General features: G+C 39.4%; 1 protein-coding gene across 1 annotated transcript in view; it reads left to right on the top strand.

The window, feature by feature from the left end:
* Positions 1 to 11,146: 11,146 nt before the first annotated feature.
* CTTNBP2 (cortactin binding protein 2) overlaps positions 11,147 to 18,294 on the top strand; it is a 137,459-nt gene continuing 130,311 nt past the window's right edge. The window contains exon 1 of the mRNA XM_033007285.2: positions 11,147 to 11,165. Within this exon, the coding sequence (XP_032863176.2) occupies positions 11,163 to 11,165 (3 nt within the window). The 5' untranslated portion in view covers positions 11,147 to 11,162. The remainder of the gene's footprint in view (positions 11,166 to 18,294) is intronic.

The raw sequence follows: 18,294 nt of genomic DNA, 5'->3' as shown, positions 1-18,294 counted from the left end.
CCATGCTTGCAGGGATCTCACAAAAGCTGATTTAAAGCATTCAACAGGGGTTCCTCAGCTGGAAGGCTTGCCTCTCTGCCTTCCCTGTATGTGCAGTGAAGGGCAGTAGGCACCTCTGTGACAACTAAGAGGAAACATGGGGTGAGGATGGTATCTTGGCTATGTGCTTGGGTTTCAGGGGCTGATTCAAGGCCTGATGTGTCCCAAGCTGCGGAGTGGCACTGTAATCATACCCCTTCCCTTCAAGATAGCTTCCTCTGCAAGGACAAACCCCAAATGCTTGTGTACATGGTGGCTTGTCAGTGTGCCAGCAAACAGTTCCTGACCGCGGCTTGAAGACATTTTGGAAGGCAGGCAGCAGCAGAAGATGCCTTGCCTGAGACTGCAGCTGCTTTCAAAATCTACAGCACAGACTAAGCATGTAAAAAAAGTGAAGGTTATCTTAAGAGTTGAAGAAACAGATGTTATCTGCAGGGATGAGATTTTTTAGCAAATTTTTGTTAATTATTGTTTGCTTCAGACCTCAAACACTAGAAAAGAAGAAAAATGTAAAGGGTAAAAGCAGGAAAATCACAGGTTGATAAGCAAATCAAAGAAGTAAGTACATGAAAGACTGGGGCGTGGGGCAGGAGTAGACAAAAAATACTTTGTTACCCATACCAGCTCCTTCAAGAAGGATCTGGCACTACATTAATCCCTGTAGGCTTTTATCAGCCAGCGTTTGAACTCCTCCAGTGATAATGATAAGCCACCTCACTTGGCAGCATGTTCTCTGATATCAGACACAAAAAGCGGGAATTAAACCGAAAATCCAGGGCTTCTGGTCCAGTGTGTGCTTAGGGCAGCTGATTTTGGAACAGTGAACGCCGGCACGGGCGGCAGCACTGCCAAGCCCGGACAGGCAATGCAGCTCTCTGGGGGCCGGGTGCGCAGCCACTCACCACCCACGCTTCTTCCCACGCTGCTGTCAGAAACAAACACCACCCTCAGCTTCTTCCCAAAAGTGCTGGCGTGGCTGCATACGTGCTGCCTAGTTCGAGGCAGGCATAAGTACCAGCAGCTCCCATGTTGTCCTTGGGAAAGGTAGAGGCAGAAAAACCACCGGCCATCGTCAGAACAACTGCACTGCCCTCCTCTAGCCCCGCAGGAGCTGCATTGTGGTGCCCCAGGGGCATTTTACAATGCTCTTATGGAGGGGGTTTCTATAATTTATATCAGTCTTCTGCACTGTAGTCTCCTTCTATGAGTTGGCAGTCATTCACCTTTTCAAGGAGCAGTCAGATCCTCAGAGAGCAGTATGTTGTTGCACTGTCACTTACCATTACTTACTATTTTAATTGTTAGCATGATGCTTTAAACTGATGAAACTGGGATTTCCAAATAAAACCTGCAAGCAGTGAGTATGCTGAAAAGTATGTTGCATAAAAATGAATCCCACTTCAAAGACCTTACTCCAGATTAATACTGGTATAGCTGAAAGCAGAATTTAGTCCCATGTTATTATCTCTGAAGGAAGATTAAGGCTCAAGATGCAATTAGTTTCAGTGTAGCGAAAAGGGCAGGATGGAACAAATATGCTTCCAGTGGAGTATTTTCCATCGGAGACCAAGGAACCAAAGACCTTCTCTGTTGCTGTCTGAATTATACATGTTTCACAGTTTTGTCTTAACCTTTAACAAACCAGTCATTAGGCAAACAATGACTTTACATTTCAGATTTATTTTTTTTTGTATACTGGAATAATTTACTCTGTAAAATTCCTGGTTTAAACACAATAATATTGGTATGAAAATGTTTTTAGGAACAAAGTCTATTCCCTTCCTGTTTCAGAATATGCTCTACTTATATAAGCACACTGATACTGGGTATAAATGCTTTTCCCCAGATACAGCTAATGCAATTCAAATCTTTATGTGAAATAGAGCCTAGCCATTTTCCTAGTCCTGTGTATCCCCTTAATCAGCGTGAGGAGGAGGAACTGTATGAGTCACTAGAAATGTGTTTTTCACTCTTCAACAAAGTTAGATTTAGGAGGCCTAAAAAGTGTATTTAGTTTCAATACAGTGCTGTATTCTGGCCTGGCATTTTATTCAGTGATACTCTTTAAACGCCAGCAGTTTTCTAATGCCTTAAAACCAGAATGAATCAGGTCTATTCTTTGTTCTTTTTCTGCTACAGCTGATCATTTCACAGTGATCATTTCCCCTGTCTCCATTGTGTCAAATCACAATTAGAGAAAATATTTAAATGCAAGAAAGATACTGATGATTTTGCTAATATGAACTGTACACTGCTTTGGGCAGGGATAGGTTCACACTACAGGCTGGCTAAGTTTTTCAGCACAAAGTAATGACATATTTAGTTGGGATCTCTACACATTACTGTAGTCTACATGTTATGAAACAAATGTTTGGGTTGCAAGTCATTATGGAGGATATTTCTTTTTCCTTTTTGAGAGCTGAACTTAATGGAATAGGCTAAGGAGAAGTTAGGAATACTGAAAAGAAAAAAGAATGGACCTTTCGAGAAAGTTTCAGTTTAGTCATAGTAAACATAATTAAGTAGACTTTATTACATGCAGCAAATCATGCTTAAATATAACTTCTTACAGGCACTGTATTTTGAGAACAGATTTTGGTCTTACTAACACAATAACAGGTTGAGAGTAGCAAAAGCAATAAGGAGGAGAAGTCTTTATCAGAAGAGTGTTCACAGTTTCAAATTCAAGCCCCAGCCTCTCTAGAGACCAGAGTTTCCCTTAGAGACTTTAAGGTCTGCAAGGTACCTAACTTATGAAGAATAAAATGTCTTCCCACTGGTCTAAGGAGAGCATGCAGTCTGTTTTCTGGAGAAAACACTTGAAAAAAATTTTTCATTTTTCTCATAAGCACCCCTTTTCTTATGGTAAGTGTAAGAGGAGTAAGAGTTCAACATTACCTGTTTCACTGTAGGCTCACTGATGCTGCAGTTACGTGTGTGTCCCCAGGCTGCCTGGGAGCAGAGCTCTCAGTTCATCTGTTGTAGTGGGTTAAGGTGCTCTGTGACTCCTTCCTTGGTGAATTTTGAAGAAAATTTCCTGTTTTCTGGGTATGTGGGCAAAGAAAAGAAATGCTGTGGAAAGTTATCGGCACTTCTGTGATTTAGTTTGCATTGGCGTTTCAATGGCAGTTTCCAGCCCATCCCTGGAGACTAGAAGACCAGCCTGGTTTGACATCAGTGTCAAGCTCAAGTTCTTTGATATTTGGCAGGTATGATGGAGGTTCCAGTATGTGAGTACAAACCTGAGATACATCCAGGAAAGACATAAGATTTTGAGAATATCATATTAACTACAACCTTTTCCTCTATCACCACAATTTCTTTTATTCCTTGGCCCATAATTTTTCCTTGCATTAAAAACAGGGTAAATAATACTTCTGACTGTTTTGGAAAACTGGAATCACTTTTCCATATCCTAAATGATCAGGCATACCCTTTACTATATGAGATTCAAATTATGTGAAAACATTAGTTCTCAATTATCATTTGCCAGCTTTTCTCAAACACATTGGTGCTTTCGATTTAGCTCTTTTAAAGAAATAATCTTTTGCATAATGAAGTAGGAAATAAGAGAAAATAACAACAAAGTAATCATTCAAACCTCTTGAGAACTTTGCAACCCATCATTTATCATCATCATGGATGTAATTTGTTCAAGAGTGTAAGAAGGAGAAGTATTTATAACATTTTAGAGTAGTTCAAAGCCAGAACAAGCAGTTGTGTTAGATATCCAGAGATGGAGCTCTGAAGACCAGGAGAAGTGGTCAGCCAAAGGCTTTCACAGAGATGAGAAGATTTCTAGAATGACATATATATAATCTGATAATCATCAGTGGGATATCTTTGTACAAAAACTAGAGCCTTAGCTTTTAACAGTCCTTCACAAATACTGTTATTTATTTATTTATTATGTTATGTTATTTATTATGTTATTTATTTATTATGTTATGTTTGGTGCAGCTGTACCTAAGACTGACTTGGGAGCCCATTTTGATGCATAGGATCTGTCTTGAAGAGTCTTAGAAGTGAAATAGATGTAAAGAAAGGATGTAATGTGAAAATCAACGAGGTAATGTCATTTAGTTCTCTTTAAGCACTTTCTTTCAAGTGAATTGCACAGCAGATTAACAAGTACATGGAAAGAAAAAAGTGGTATACTGGGTAAAAAAGGGAAGGGAAGGAAAAGAAAAGGTGTAGCTGTGGAGTGACAGGGATGTACAAAGTTGTGAGGAGAATGGAAGGTTTAGGGAGGTGAAAAAGAGAACGGAGGATGTTTTTTCATGCAGAGAGAACTCCTCATCATGGTGCAGTGGGTCCAGTATCCCAGTGCAGGTGCAGTGAGTCCTCTGCATGGACACATGCACCGAGCCACCAGGCTGGATGAGCCAAGGGATGTGCCCTTTGCTGGCCTCAGGCCTCTCTCCTCATCCTCCCACACCTGGCAGGAAGGAAGTGGAGGTGCTGGGACTTCTCCTAGCAGCAGTCCCACCTCTGAACCATATCCCTGACTAAATCAGCCTTTGGTTTGGTCCCCTTTACAGTCTTTACTTGACGTAACATGCTGTGAGAGAAGGGTAGCACCAGCAGAACTTGAATTCCTGCTGGTAGATCTGTCAGTGCAGGCAGGTGATGGGAGTTGAGTGCACCAGCTCTTGCTTTGGCAGCCTTTGTAGATGCACCAATCACCCACATTGCTTGCACACAACATGAAATGAACTTTCCCCTGGGGAAAGCAGAGGAGGATGCGTAGCGCAATCCTATTAAGAGTGACGGGTTACTGGGGCTATTGTAGATTTTTCTTGAATCTTGTAGCTCAATAGTCAGTTGTGATAGGTGGCTTCATGGGACACAGATGCAAGTCATCAGTGTTAGCAGGATATGATACAATTTTCTTCAGGAAGAAAGTTAAAAACTTGTACAATTATTTGAAGCAGCCTCCTTGTCTTATCTCAGGTTTAGTATGTTGCCTACTACTACAGAACCCCCCCTCAGGAGCTGGATCCATCTTGTAACACAAGTAAATATTATGAATACAAAGTCTTTATATAGTTGGATGAGATAAGGTTCAGAAATAATAAATACATGTTGATTAAATCATAACTCTAAGGAAAATTCAAACTTGTATAGTCTATATGCATTTGTGTCAGCCCAGCAATCTGAAGAATGCCCATGTCAAATGCTATTTTTTGAAAGGTAGAATAGTATACTGACAATCCAGATTTAAATTCAAACATGGCCCTAGGTTCATACCTGTAGCACTCATTTATGACGAACCTAGGAGAATACTGTATTAGTGAATCCAACTTATACACTACTGTAGTAAATGATGTGCCACAGAAGGAGAGATCATGGTGGGATCAGCTTGAAATGCATATATTTTTCTGATATATTAAGCCAACGGACTAACTACAGTGTAGTTTCTCATGCTGAGGTATTTTTGACATATTTTTCCTTAGGTTTGCTTGTAAAGACAGAACAAATTGTCCTTGACATTTGTAAACATATTTTTTCTGTCAGTCCATGCCCTTTCCCTCTCTATGCAATACCCTATGGAAACAGCGCATAAGGAAGCTGTACTTAGTATTCTGCAGTGTTGAGTGCCTGAGAGCTCTGAAATGGGAAGCTCTCCCCTCCAACAAATTACTGCAGGAAAAAATAGACCATGCTTGCTTTCAGCCTACAAATATTTGCCTTTGTCAAGAGTAATGCAGTTTGGGAAAACAATGCTGATGGCACTTTCATATGAATCTCAATTTCTTATATTATTGAGTAGCGAAGAAAGATGAAGAGCTGAGCCATCCACATCATTCTAGGTAATAACATATTCCCTGGACTATATATGTCTGCATATTTATATATATGAGATGTTCTTTATACATGTATGCAATCATGCATATGTACATTAAATAGCTTGTTACCACCAAGAAGCAAAGATCCTACTCCAGCATCTAATGATGTTATCTGTAGTCCAGCCTTCCTCCTTTTCCCACACTCAGAGAGATCATTTGAGATAGAGATTGTGTGTATGTCTGATGCTGGTCCTTTGCAAAGGTAAATCCATTTCAAAAAATTGTTGGTGTTAATCTGTCACACAGGTCTTTCCTGCAGAATTGCCTGTCAAAGCCTCCTTTGCAATCCTGCTTATCAAGAACTTAAATATTTAGGTTGATGGTGCTCTAAGACCCTTGCCTGTCATGCTGACAAATACAGTTGCAGTATTTCTTAGGATTTCTCTGCCTGTCTGGATTAGTCTGCTGTCTCTAGTCTTCTGCTTCTATCACATTTTTTTTTGTTTTACTTTGTTTGTTGATTTATATAGCTCTTCGGACAAAGGAATGTCAGTCCTTATGCATTAAGATAATCCAAATAAATAATAGTAAATGAAAAATGAACTCACTAATAATGCATTCAAACAGGATGAGAAATGAACAGCAAAGCCTGAAGGAATTAAACTAAATTAAATCAGACAGAAGAGAAACTCAGGAAAGATACCCTGCATTTTTTTAAAGACAAAGAATGTAATCTATTTTCTATTTGAAGAATAACAGGATTTTCACAAGATCTTTGTTGGCTAACTTAAACCCACTAAGGTACCAGAATTTGATTATTTTTCTTTTCTTTCAAAGTAACCACTATGGCAACAAATAGGAGATTCCTAAGCAACTGCCTACTGTGATGGTTTCACGTATTCAGGCTCTTTGCACCTGAAGAAACTTTGGAATTCAGATGAGATTAGAGCACTTGCAAAATTTAAACTGCATCAAACGCAGAGGACAGGCATTCTTTGCTCACAAAAACTATTGTGCTGAAATGCCACACGTATAACTGAGCTGATCTGTGCTCTGTGGACCAGCTCGCAATGCTGAATTGCAGCTAAAAAAAAGTTGAAGCACTACCCTGCCTTTGCATCCTCCCTCTCCCTGCTACCTAGCCAGTGCAGAGACGGTACACAAAGGGCAGCATGCGGTTCAGCATCCCTTCATTTCAAACATGCTAAAAATAAATTCATTGATAAAAAGGCAAGCAGAAACTGGCAGCCGGTGCTCTGCAGCAAGCATGGGTGGGGCGGAGCCTGCGGGAAGCGCAGAGGTGTGAGTCTGTGGGAGTGCTTCTCACAGGGGGTACCGAGTCCCCAAAGGAAGATGACTGTCATAACGTGGAGATTGGCACTGCATATTTGCAGTACGTAATCAGTTTAGATTGTGTGGAAAGTGGGACCCAAACTCTGCTCCACTTAACCCAAAACACTGTATGAAAGACGCCTCTGCAAGCTCCGTTTCCATGGAAATGAACGTTAGCATTAGCTTCCCTTGGTAAAGTGAATCTATTAGACCAAGTTCAGTAAAACAGGTATTTTATCCCATTTCACTCAGGGAGAAGGTAAGTATTAGTTTGAAATCTGCATGTGGCATTATAAAAGCGTGATTTGATTATTCCTTTGGGGCTTTATAAGATTGGGAACTACTAGGCTGCATTATGTAGGTAGAACAAAACCCATTTGTGCTGAGGCTGACTCAGATGCATAACTCTACCAAAGCCTTATAAATCCTACACCAAAAGGAGGACAAAATAAATTTGAACGTATCTGCCCTCAAATTAGACTTCATTACTGACATGATCTTCCAAAAATAGAATGATTCTGATTTCAAGAAGCAAAGGAGGTGTTTCAGTTGCCCTACTCATTTTTTTAAGGATCAGATCTATTTCCTACAAATAAACCCTCTTTTTTTACCACAACATTAAATTATTAAATCATCTAAGTCAACTGAAAGACAGACCTTTTCTGTAATGATATTAAATAATAAGTTAAACACGGTGGGATTTATATGGATTTGTTCTCAATATACATTACCAGACATACTGCTTGATGGGTCTCTCTCCAAGCTGTCAAAGACATGGCAAATCTCCAAGGAATATTCTGGAAATGAGAAGTTTTTAAATAAATCAAAAGAAGTTTCAAAGCTATTTTCAAAGCATGGTGGATCACTGAAGTTTGACAGAATGAGTACAGTGTTTACTCAGTTTAAATGTGGTAGTCTTATTTAAAGTGGTCAGTAAAATGGCTAATGCAGAAAAAATAGAACAATTTTTCTCAGTAGACTCGTTCTCTTTCCATACGTGTAAGCACTGGAGAACCAGAATATCTGTGGGACAGGGAGGGTCATGTCCTGGCCCATAGATCATTAATGTGATTGGTAATTAGAAACTCAGCTGCAGAATTATTAGTTACCTTCTTTGTGTGAGAGAAACCTAATAAGGCTTCAGATCCCAGGCTGGATTTATGGAACTTTGTTCACAGTTAAAGAAAATAAGTTTTTTAGTAAAACCAAAGATAATTTGGCCCCTGAGACAGAAAAACAATTAAACCTGTATCTAATTCTAAGTGTGTTCTCGGTTCTTTTGAGGTAAGGTCTTGATATAAAATAAGAGAAAGCTGTACGTGGCCTATTATGCTGACATATGTCAGTTTGACTTCTGGAGTTTAGGATATGTTTTCTTTGAAGATAAAGTAAGCAGATGCAAGGATGCCTCTCCTGGAGTGGAGAAGTGCTCTGGTGAAGTCAGGCACACCCTCCCCTCCCACCAAATCCCGCAGGGCAGAGGGTGCTCATCAACTCATTTACATTATCAGCTTCTTACAGAACTGGGCCTCTGACAAGCCATGCTGTCCTAGCAGGGGATTGCAACAGATATTGAGAATGTTTTTTTCTATTTAAAGTTGAGGAAATCTTCCAACTAAATGCAGATTTTCAGGGGCCTTCTGTGTAACGCTCATATTTGTAAAACACTGTACGACAATTTTCAGATAAACCTACACAGTTTTTGTTTCATGTCATTATTCCTTCCCTTGCAAACCTCAAAGTATATAATAAACCTAAAATTCTTAAAAACACATCCTTCTGTCAGTCTAAAGCAAATACATAGAGAAAACAGCCATTTAAAAATCCCACATAAGAAACAAAATTCTTTCTAACACAAATGAGGTTATAAGAGCATCTTAGTCTAACGTAGATAATTCTATTGGGGCATAACCTGATCTCCTACCCTGCAACAATATACTGTTTATAACCTGCTTTTTAAAATCAGTTCCTGATCAAATCCATCCTCAGTTCATTAAAAATTATTCTACAAGAGTAGCTAATAAAAGAACTAATTGGGACACAGGCCAATATCTCCCAGCTTCTTGATAGTGTTCTGACATTTTAGTACTTTTAATTAAGTGTATGTACTGGTGTTACGGTGTGCAATAAATTGCTCAGTAAAGAAATGGAATACATTTTGGAACTCTTTTTGAGGAGGAGACAGATTTTTATTTTGGTTTTGAAACAGATGGACAAGGCCCTCTTAAAGTGCTGTTCCTGAACAAATGCACCAAATTTTTGAAGTTTCTCTCCTCTTGGTCTTATAATCTGACAAAATCTTCCCTCTGTTTCTCAAGGTTTCTGGATTTCATTGCCTGTAAGGGAAACATAAGGCTTTTTTTTTTTTTTTTTTGTTAGCTTTATTTCATTATTGATACTCTGAGCAGAGATCTGAATATTAAAATGAATTATGCAAATACACTGAATTTTTGTTTTGTTTCCAAGTTCATTTCATATTTTAATTTCTCCTCTCTTTCAGCAGCCCAAAGTGTTTGGGGTGCAGAGTTTATTCTATCTTATGGCACTTGCTGAAATATTTGTTCCCATTGTCATTTAGGTCAATAGAAGTTCAACAGCTGACCTCTGTGCAAGCAGACTCAGCCTGAACAACAGGTATGTACAGGCAATGGGGCAGATCATGTACAGGAAATAGGAAGGGCATAAGGACACTGCAGTACAGGTAGGGATCATATTCATGCCCTTTCTGTCAACACACAAAACCTTATTGCTTGACATTCCAGTGGCCCTTCCAACTGACACAGTTGGAGGTTGGGCTAAAACTTGAACTGGGAATTCATTTGGACTAGTAAACCAACCACTTCATAGCAAAGACAGACGTGCACAATGCCACATAAGATCTGACAGGCAGCTCATGCCTTCCCACTGTCAACTTCATAAGCCAGAAGTAGAAACAGGGCTTTCTGTAATTTGGCAGGAAGGAAGCACCAGACAGCCAGGCCAAGGCAACATAAAGACTTGTACAACATGCTGCAAGGGCTCCTAACTGCACAGAAAGTCTGCAGTGCGGCTCTGCGTATCCAGGTGTGATCCAAAGGGTAGGTTGCTCACTCTAGCTAATCTTCAGTACAGTCTGAAGGCCACTGTCATGTAATAAATATTTTCTGAATTCAACCAACAGAGTGACATCAGTCCATTTCCATTTCAATTAATCTATTTTGGCCATAAAGCCATCACAGGTGTTTCCTTTTGTTTGACCTCCTCAGCTGAGAAGCCAGTGACTGGGTAGATAATGAACAACTTCCACCTCACCTTATAGACAGGGTCTCAGACTGCCTTCTTGCCTCCTTAGTGTATGCTTGTACTTCAGAGTAAGTTGGAGGAAAATGTGGAAAGTTGGTTCTGTGTCTGCATATATCTTTTTTATATTGCTAAATAATGTTTTTTCATGTCCAGCACTGCCTGCCACATACTTTTAATAGGCATATAAGTCAACAAAAGGGAGTTCAATGACATTGAAAACAGAGCTTGATACTTCGTATATCAAAGTTTTAACCATTTTAAAGTGTTTGTATTCTGAACAAGGATAACCGACCATAATTAATATATCACAACTTGCAATGAAACAATTAAAGTAAGAAACAAAAATTATGGATTAGAGATACCTTTATTTGTCAACTGTTATCTGTGTCCATTACCATGCTAAAAATCCTAAATAACAGCAACAAAATTTAGGTTAAGGAAGATGATGAAGCGATTAGCATCTAATCAGGCATCTAAAAACAAGTAATGTAAAAAAAGCTTTTTGCACATAAAGCCTATTTGCTTTGGGAGAAAATCCTTCTTTGCACACAGGACAGATCATGTGCTAGCCCTAATTTATGCTGATCCTTATATATTGTACAGTAGGGATCTGCCTTATCCCTTGGCTGTCTCTACGTGACCTGCAATTTTTCACAGTACTTCTCAGTGATTTTCAGAATCCAGGAGCAATTCAGCATGGAGAACAATGGCAAGCAAGACATGGTGAGTTGTGTCTGTTCATGGCAATGCAGTTATATTAACTTCCAGCAACATGAAAAGAGATTGCATGTTATCATGACTACCACTAGCTCTTGTAACAGCTGTAAAGCAGAAAAGAATTTCTATCTTGTTTTTCACAATCTAGCCATGTCTCCCTTGTAAAGTAATTTCCACCTTTTCTCTCTTTTCCATTATTTCTTCTGTATTAGCATCTTAATCCATTAAGGAGATGAAGCCATGTAACTCCATGTATGGCAACTAGCAGACTTATTCTATCAAATACAGAATGTTTCTTCATTTTAACTTTTATGTTTATGATCTCTATGAAAGCATTGCAAAATCCTTGGGTGATATTACTGGTACAGTAAGCATGGCTATTTTAGGTTTATGTTCATATTTCAAGATTAGCAGGGGAATTTTTTTTAATATGGCAGTTACTATAGTGACAATGACAGCTTCAGATAGGAAAGATGGTATTGTGATAAAGATATTGTACTGAGATTCAGCTCAAATTGTCAGAAACTCTTCAGAGTGGTTCACTTAGACCTTTTTATTTGCCAGTATTTTTTATTGGCGTGGCAGTGCTCTGGTGAACAAGTTGATGACCTGAATTGCAGGAGTAGATCTGACAAAGTTATTCTTTCATTCTGCAGAACTCTTCCACATTTTAAAAATGTACTTATTCTGTATCAAAACAAACCCATATCTCTTGAAAGCTATTTTGTGTAAGTAAAATAAACCATCCCAGCAAAGTCTAATTCTGAAGACCCACACTTTGTGCAGAAGGGAGGCTTGATCCTAGGCTGCCAACCTGCCCCTAAAATGCTAATATCACTAGAATATTGGGGAAGTTCTATGATTTTCCTCATTTTGAAAAGGAATTTAATTCTGGATTTGGAAGAAAAAAAAAACACCCAAAATTCTTCTGGCAAGAGGTTTGTCATAAGTGGTATGTTCCTATGAAAAGTTGAGTTTCTAATGAAGTGGTATTTTTGCAAAGACTTTTTTTTTCTTAAAAAGGAGCTGTAGCCTGCACAACTATGCTGGTCACTTTACAGATATCCAAATAAGAGATGGGAGAGAATCAATCTGTATTATATATTAGAAGTTTATATGTGTGTGCAATTCTGTAACTTATAAGGCTGAGCTCTAATTCAGGCTTGGTCAGAACACGCCTGTTTACATGTCAGCTTTTCGTCCATAACTAGCAGGCTATGAAAAGCCTGTCCTCATATTTTCAGCCAAATATTCTGCTCCTGCTTGCCCAGGTTGCAAAGATGGAGGTCTGTAGTCCAAACTTCTCCAACACACACTCTGTAACGGGGCTGCCATATCATAATGAATTGGCAATGCCCATGATAATTATCAGAGTAGCCATAGTATTACCGGTGATGGCCCAGGTGGTCCATTTTTGCCTCTAATGCCAGTAATACACTTGTTTTAAAGTGTGACAGAGCCTTTGACACCCTAAATTTACTGTACATATGGAATCATTCATGACTGTTGGCAGCTGAAATGTTCATGGCTAAGGTCCCAGTGACAGCTGAGACAAGGTTCAGGCTGCTGATCTTTATTCCATTTCGGTATCTGATTGCCACCTTAGAGCTGCTAATTAGCTGCATGAAACATTACTGTCTATGGCCTACAAGAGTAAGCTATGGGTAGAGAACAGCCTAGCAGAGGAGTGCAGGATACTGGTCAACAGCCTCCTCTAGGCAGCACCAGAAGTCAATGATTTTTTAGTTGCCTCCTAAACAAGACCAGCATTCAACTGGGTGAGCTGGCAGTAAAGTTTTAAAACCAGAATTTTTCCGTTTATAGCTGAGAAACCAGTTTCTTATCTTTTCACCTCTTAGCTACCTGTAAATACCCCACAGAAAAGTCTACCAGCCCAGCTTACACCACCATAGTGTCCATTGAACTGTTTAACATTGCCCTGGGAGTGTCAACATGATCAATTAATGCATGTCAGGAAGCAATCAGGGAAGCTTTCTAGGCTATCTCTGCACTGTGGTCTTCAGGATAAAGCCCCTGTGCACCCACCCAGGAAGAACAGTATGTTCCAGAGTGTCGTAATGCCACATGGTAATCTTCTGATAATACTGCTGTATCCAGAAACATCAGGATCCACTATGACAGGGGTGTTGGTCTTTGGCAACATGAAAAGCTTTTTCCCGTTTTTGTTTTTTTCACCTTGTGGCTTTGGTAATCCTGCTTCTAACAGGAGAATGATGATAGACTCTCTTCTAATACAGGATAAATAGATCTGATTTCCTTAATGCTTCATAGTGTTATTGGAGTGGTTTGATGGCAATACTGTTATATCTATCTTGGAGGTGATTCGGCTCATGTGGACAGCATTGGCAGTATTGCCATTTGGCATTGAATTGAAAGGCCTAAAAAGCTGATTATGCTGAAGTGTTTGAAGAAGGAATTCAAGACATAGCCCTGAGAGCATTGTAATCCTGCTCAAGCACAATGTGACTTAAAAGCCCATTGTTCCATTTCAGTTGTTTCCTCCCTGTGCCTGTAAACCTCCTCTATCCTTCAGACTAAATTGTACTTCTTATTTTGACTAAGGTGATATAAGGTCTGAAAGAAATATTGTTGTCACCTGCTCTTATTTCTCAAATTAGCTTTCCAAAGGGCTACAGAATCAGAGCAAGTCTCTGTTGGTTCCACTGTCAAGGATTAAAATGAGTAGTATTTAGGTTTTGAGAATATAATTCCATCTGATCTGTTCTTCAGCCAGATCCATAATCTTTAGTAAGATGTGTTCAAACGGGTCACATTACCTTGGGTGAGCCGGTTCACAGTGTGGCCCTGTTCTGGATACAGGCTCTGCAATCCATCAACAGAGAAAGATGGATGCTTGAAATGGTCAGCTACTTTATAACAGACTAATAATAATCTGTTACAAGAGGGAGGTGAGGGTCACAGTAGAAAGAAAATTATAAAACTGATTTATGGTGGAGTAGTTTTTAGAGACCTATATTATCTTTAAGGCCCTAAAGCAATGGGGGTGATAAAACACACATCCATATACCATATTGCTCAAGACCTTGTCTGCTTTAAGTCCCTTAATGTAAAGTTAAGGGCATAAAACAAACACCTTAAAACACAAGCTCCACGGTGTGTCACCAAAAGCACCATCTCACTGTCATTAGTTCTCCTGAGTGCTCTCTCGGGGAACCTGGTGAAGAAGCTTAGGGTTACTCCTTGAACTGGTACCTCCTCTCACTGCTAAATAGGGGTTGTAGGAGATGTTCAAAGGCATCAGAGGAGCTGGGCTTTAAGCTCCAGTTGATGATTTTTGTGGGACTCTGTTTTTATTTCATTTCCTTTTGTTCTATTAGTATGTATTGGATCATTTTACTTATCTAACAGTCTGTCATGTATAATGTGCTTCTCGGTTGAGTTATTTATTTTCTGAAAGGTTCCGGGACATTGTTTCAAGCAAAATCCTTTCCTTGTTCCTCTGTTATTCTAAAGAGTCTTTTTGAAAATTTCTGCTTTACCATGCATACAAGGCCATGGCACAGGATGAGGAGTCCATCAGGGCACTCACATCAGGAGTGCTATTGCCTGTCTCTGTAGAAACAGATGTTACAGAACATGTGCACTCCCAAGGCCAGACCTGGAGGAAAGATGGGATGAAAAGTGGTGAGATGGGAGAATACTCAAACAAATGCAGCTGGGAAAGATTTACCACCCAGTAATCTGGGTGTTTACCAGATTACTGAAGGGATTTTTATGCTAAAAACAGACATGTCTAACAGGGTCAGGAAGCACCTGATATCCCTGTTTCACAAAATTGTCATTATTAGAGCTATTGCCAGCCCAGCTACTGGACCCACAGTGAGTCCTCAAGGCAAAAGAATGACAAGAAAAAAATATTTATATCAATTCTATTTGAATTTTACCAGGTTGGTGATAATTGTTATAGAATCATTCTTTTTAATACTTCCCAGGTCTGTAAAGACCATCTGCAAGGGCTTTTGTTTTGTTTCTGATCTTAGACACCAGAACTACCAGTTCTGATCCAAGTTCCCAGTTCTGTATTTCATCCAGTGACTTACATATAAGATGCATGAGGACTCCTGGGAGCAGGGATGGGATTGGGTCTTAATCAACAGGACTGAGACTTAAGCATGGTTAAGTCAGCACTCCTCTTATTTAGGTTCTTTTTACCCCTTCACATCTTGCATTCCTATCTGCACAGTGGCCTAGCTTAAAAATGGAGCTGGAAAATAACCCTACCACTATTGTATCATTAGAGTCACCACCCACAGTCAGGAGGTGGATTGGAAAACATTTAAATTGAGGAATGCTTGGAATAGAGCTCTCTCCAGACCAACTAGTTATCCAATCAGGCTGAGTGACTGCTGACTCCTATCCTCTAATTTATTCCTAATTTGGCACCTTTTCCCCTAAGAAATCAGAGAAGAGCCTGTTCAGACAAAGCCTGTACCTGTGGTTTCATGTGGTTTAGTCCTTGGCATCTCCCGGCACAACATTCAAGATCACTCCATCATGCAAGTTCCTCAGCACCCTACAGAGTTAGGAGAAGGAGCTAAAGATGCCATCTGAGGTACCTCTCTGTTGCACTGAAGTGTTTGTCTTTTAATCATTTCAACATCTGAATTGGAAGGCAAAGGTAGGATTCATTTCACCCTTGTTAGACCATCTGGAAGATAGATGCTTGGTCGTAACTAATCATGTCAGTGCTCTCTGTGAGCAATGGTGGCATATAGGTACCTCCAGGGATCAGTTCTTCTCATCTATCTCAGATACCTGGTTTAGTGTGATCTGAATCTGCCTCTGCAACTGCCTGTTTCTCTGCAGTGATTTCTTAGGGAGATTACATCATTAATTCAAATTGGATTTCCACTTTTAGGTGGGTTAAGGTGAGTGGGATGTCATTCATTTCTACAATACTCCATCAGAATATGGTCCACTGTAGCCCATACATGATCCGCAGTGGGCAGTATTCAGTGCCTACCACCTATCAGATTGACAGTGCACAGCTGCTAATTTTTCTGAGGAGCTTTCAGTTAAAAACCTATCAGATCTGATTCCATATACATATTGGATAATGTATTCACCCAGCCCTGCCAGCACATATTCAAGTTAGATGGGAGTTGAAAGGAAATGGAGAAAATGATGGTCCAGGATCTACACATTAGGACACATGGCACAATGGATAGACTCCTAAAGGAGAAACGTTGTAGTTGTAGGGTTTTTCTTTTTAAAAAAAAGTTTAAAAAAGGGTGTTTTGCAACACTCTCCAGACATAACTATGCATGTATACATATGTAGGACACTGAAATAATGCAATGATTTACTTAAGAGCAAAACGATACCCCACTTGCATAAACTGTTCATCCCTTAGGCACTGTGAGATTATGCTGTCTTTTCCACTGAAGTCTTACTTGTGTTATTTAACCAGATCTAATACACTTGCTATTAGACAAACACTGGGAGTTACAGTACCATAAAGATTCAAAGAACATTGCTTAAAGCAGAGGATCTTACCATGTTAGGAATAGTTGTATTTACTGCATCTTAGCTCTTTGGATAGTATTTAATATTATTAACAGATAATTTTCATAACTTTAAAGGATATGCGAAGGTACTTCAAAATAATGTTTTTAATGTCTGAGAGTAAGGGGATTATACACGTAGTTTGTGTAGGAGCTGTTGCTTTCAAATGTCTCTTTAATTATAAAATATTATTTTTAAGAACTCTGATGTTTGAGACTGGGAAGTTTATCTATTAACCAGTTTGATTACCTCAGAATAAGAGCTAATGCCCCAAATCCTCTTCTGGTACCTGAAGGGTAAACGTGTAATTCAGGAACAGTTTGCAGTGGTGGCTGTGAGCCATGTCAGTGCTGCTTGGTCCTAGACCAGCTGTATGGTGATCTACTTTCCAGTTTCAACACAATAGCCCCAGGGATGCTCTTGCTTGTACCAGTTTCCCAAATCCCCAGCATTGCTGCTGTGATTGCTGAGAGACAGGGAGACATGTCGTAGACATGGGGGGAAAGGTGCCCTCACCAGAGGAGCCTACATTCTGGAGCATTCCTCCAAGACATGCACAAAGTATGAATTTTTTGTAACACTATCGTGCTTTGTATGTTTTTGTGCACAATGGGGCTGTACTAATTAATATTGATCACAGTGTTTTCATTTAGTGTTCCACTGCGATGGGGAAGCTAGTATATAAATAGTTTTCAATCATTATTTGGATATCTTATATATGAGATACTTGTAAAATACTGCCATGATGTAAAAAAAAAAAAATGCAGAAATAAAAGTTTTATTTTCTTTCTCTGAACCTCTCCTTTTTTCTCTGACAATCATCAATTAATTTAGTTCCCCACATTTTGCAACAAGAGGTGAAATTACTGTTCTGTCTTCAAAGAGGGTGCATACTGCAAAATCTTCATGCTCCTGGGCAAATATCACTGATGCTAGTGCAGGTCTCAGAACAGGGTATGTATGTAAATTAAGAGTGGATGGAAGATGTTTAATGCAGTTTAGAGGAATGTCTTTATTGCTTTTGGTAGAGTCTATGAAGTAAATTTTTATAAGTACTGGCTGGGACATTTCTGAATAAATGACAATTCATAAAATGCAAACCTTTTGCAAAGATGTATCAACACAATTTTAAACAGAAAATAGAGAGAGAAAGATTCTAGCAGGATGGTCACGAAAATACTGGACCTAGGAAGTGGTAGGTGCCCAGCCAAGGCCTCTTAATTTCTTCAAGATTGTCTGTGTTAAAGAACTTTTGATCATTGCATGTAGACCTAGATTTGAAGCTTTGTCCCATATCCTGGCCCATGTCCTAACCATTTAGATATCCGTCTTCTTGCTGGAATTGTCAATATTTTCACTTAATTATGCTTTAATTAATCTTTTTGAAAGGTTTTAGTTTCATTCTACTGTGTGGTGGAACTAAGTTGTAAAACCCCAGTTGATGCCCACAAACCAGATTCATCTTCTTTGAATTTGTTCTGTTTGGGTGGATGGAGGTGGGTCTATGTGTGGGAATAATTTTAAGAGTCATTCCAAAGATGTATACCTGTGAAGTAAATCACATCTGCTTACATTTCAGCCTTAGTAG

Source organism: Tyto alba, unplaced genomic scaffold, assembly GCF_018691265.1.
Source record: "Tyto alba isolate M040663 unplaced genomic scaffold, T.alba_DEE_v4.0 Super-Scaffold_2, whole genome shotgun sequence".
In the NCBI taxonomy this organism is placed as follows: Eukaryota; Metazoa; Chordata; class Aves; order Strigiformes; family Tytonidae; genus Tyto; species Tyto alba.
The sequence above is the reverse complement of the archived record's forward strand: the minus strand, read 5'-3'. Positions and strand labels throughout refer to the sequence as shown.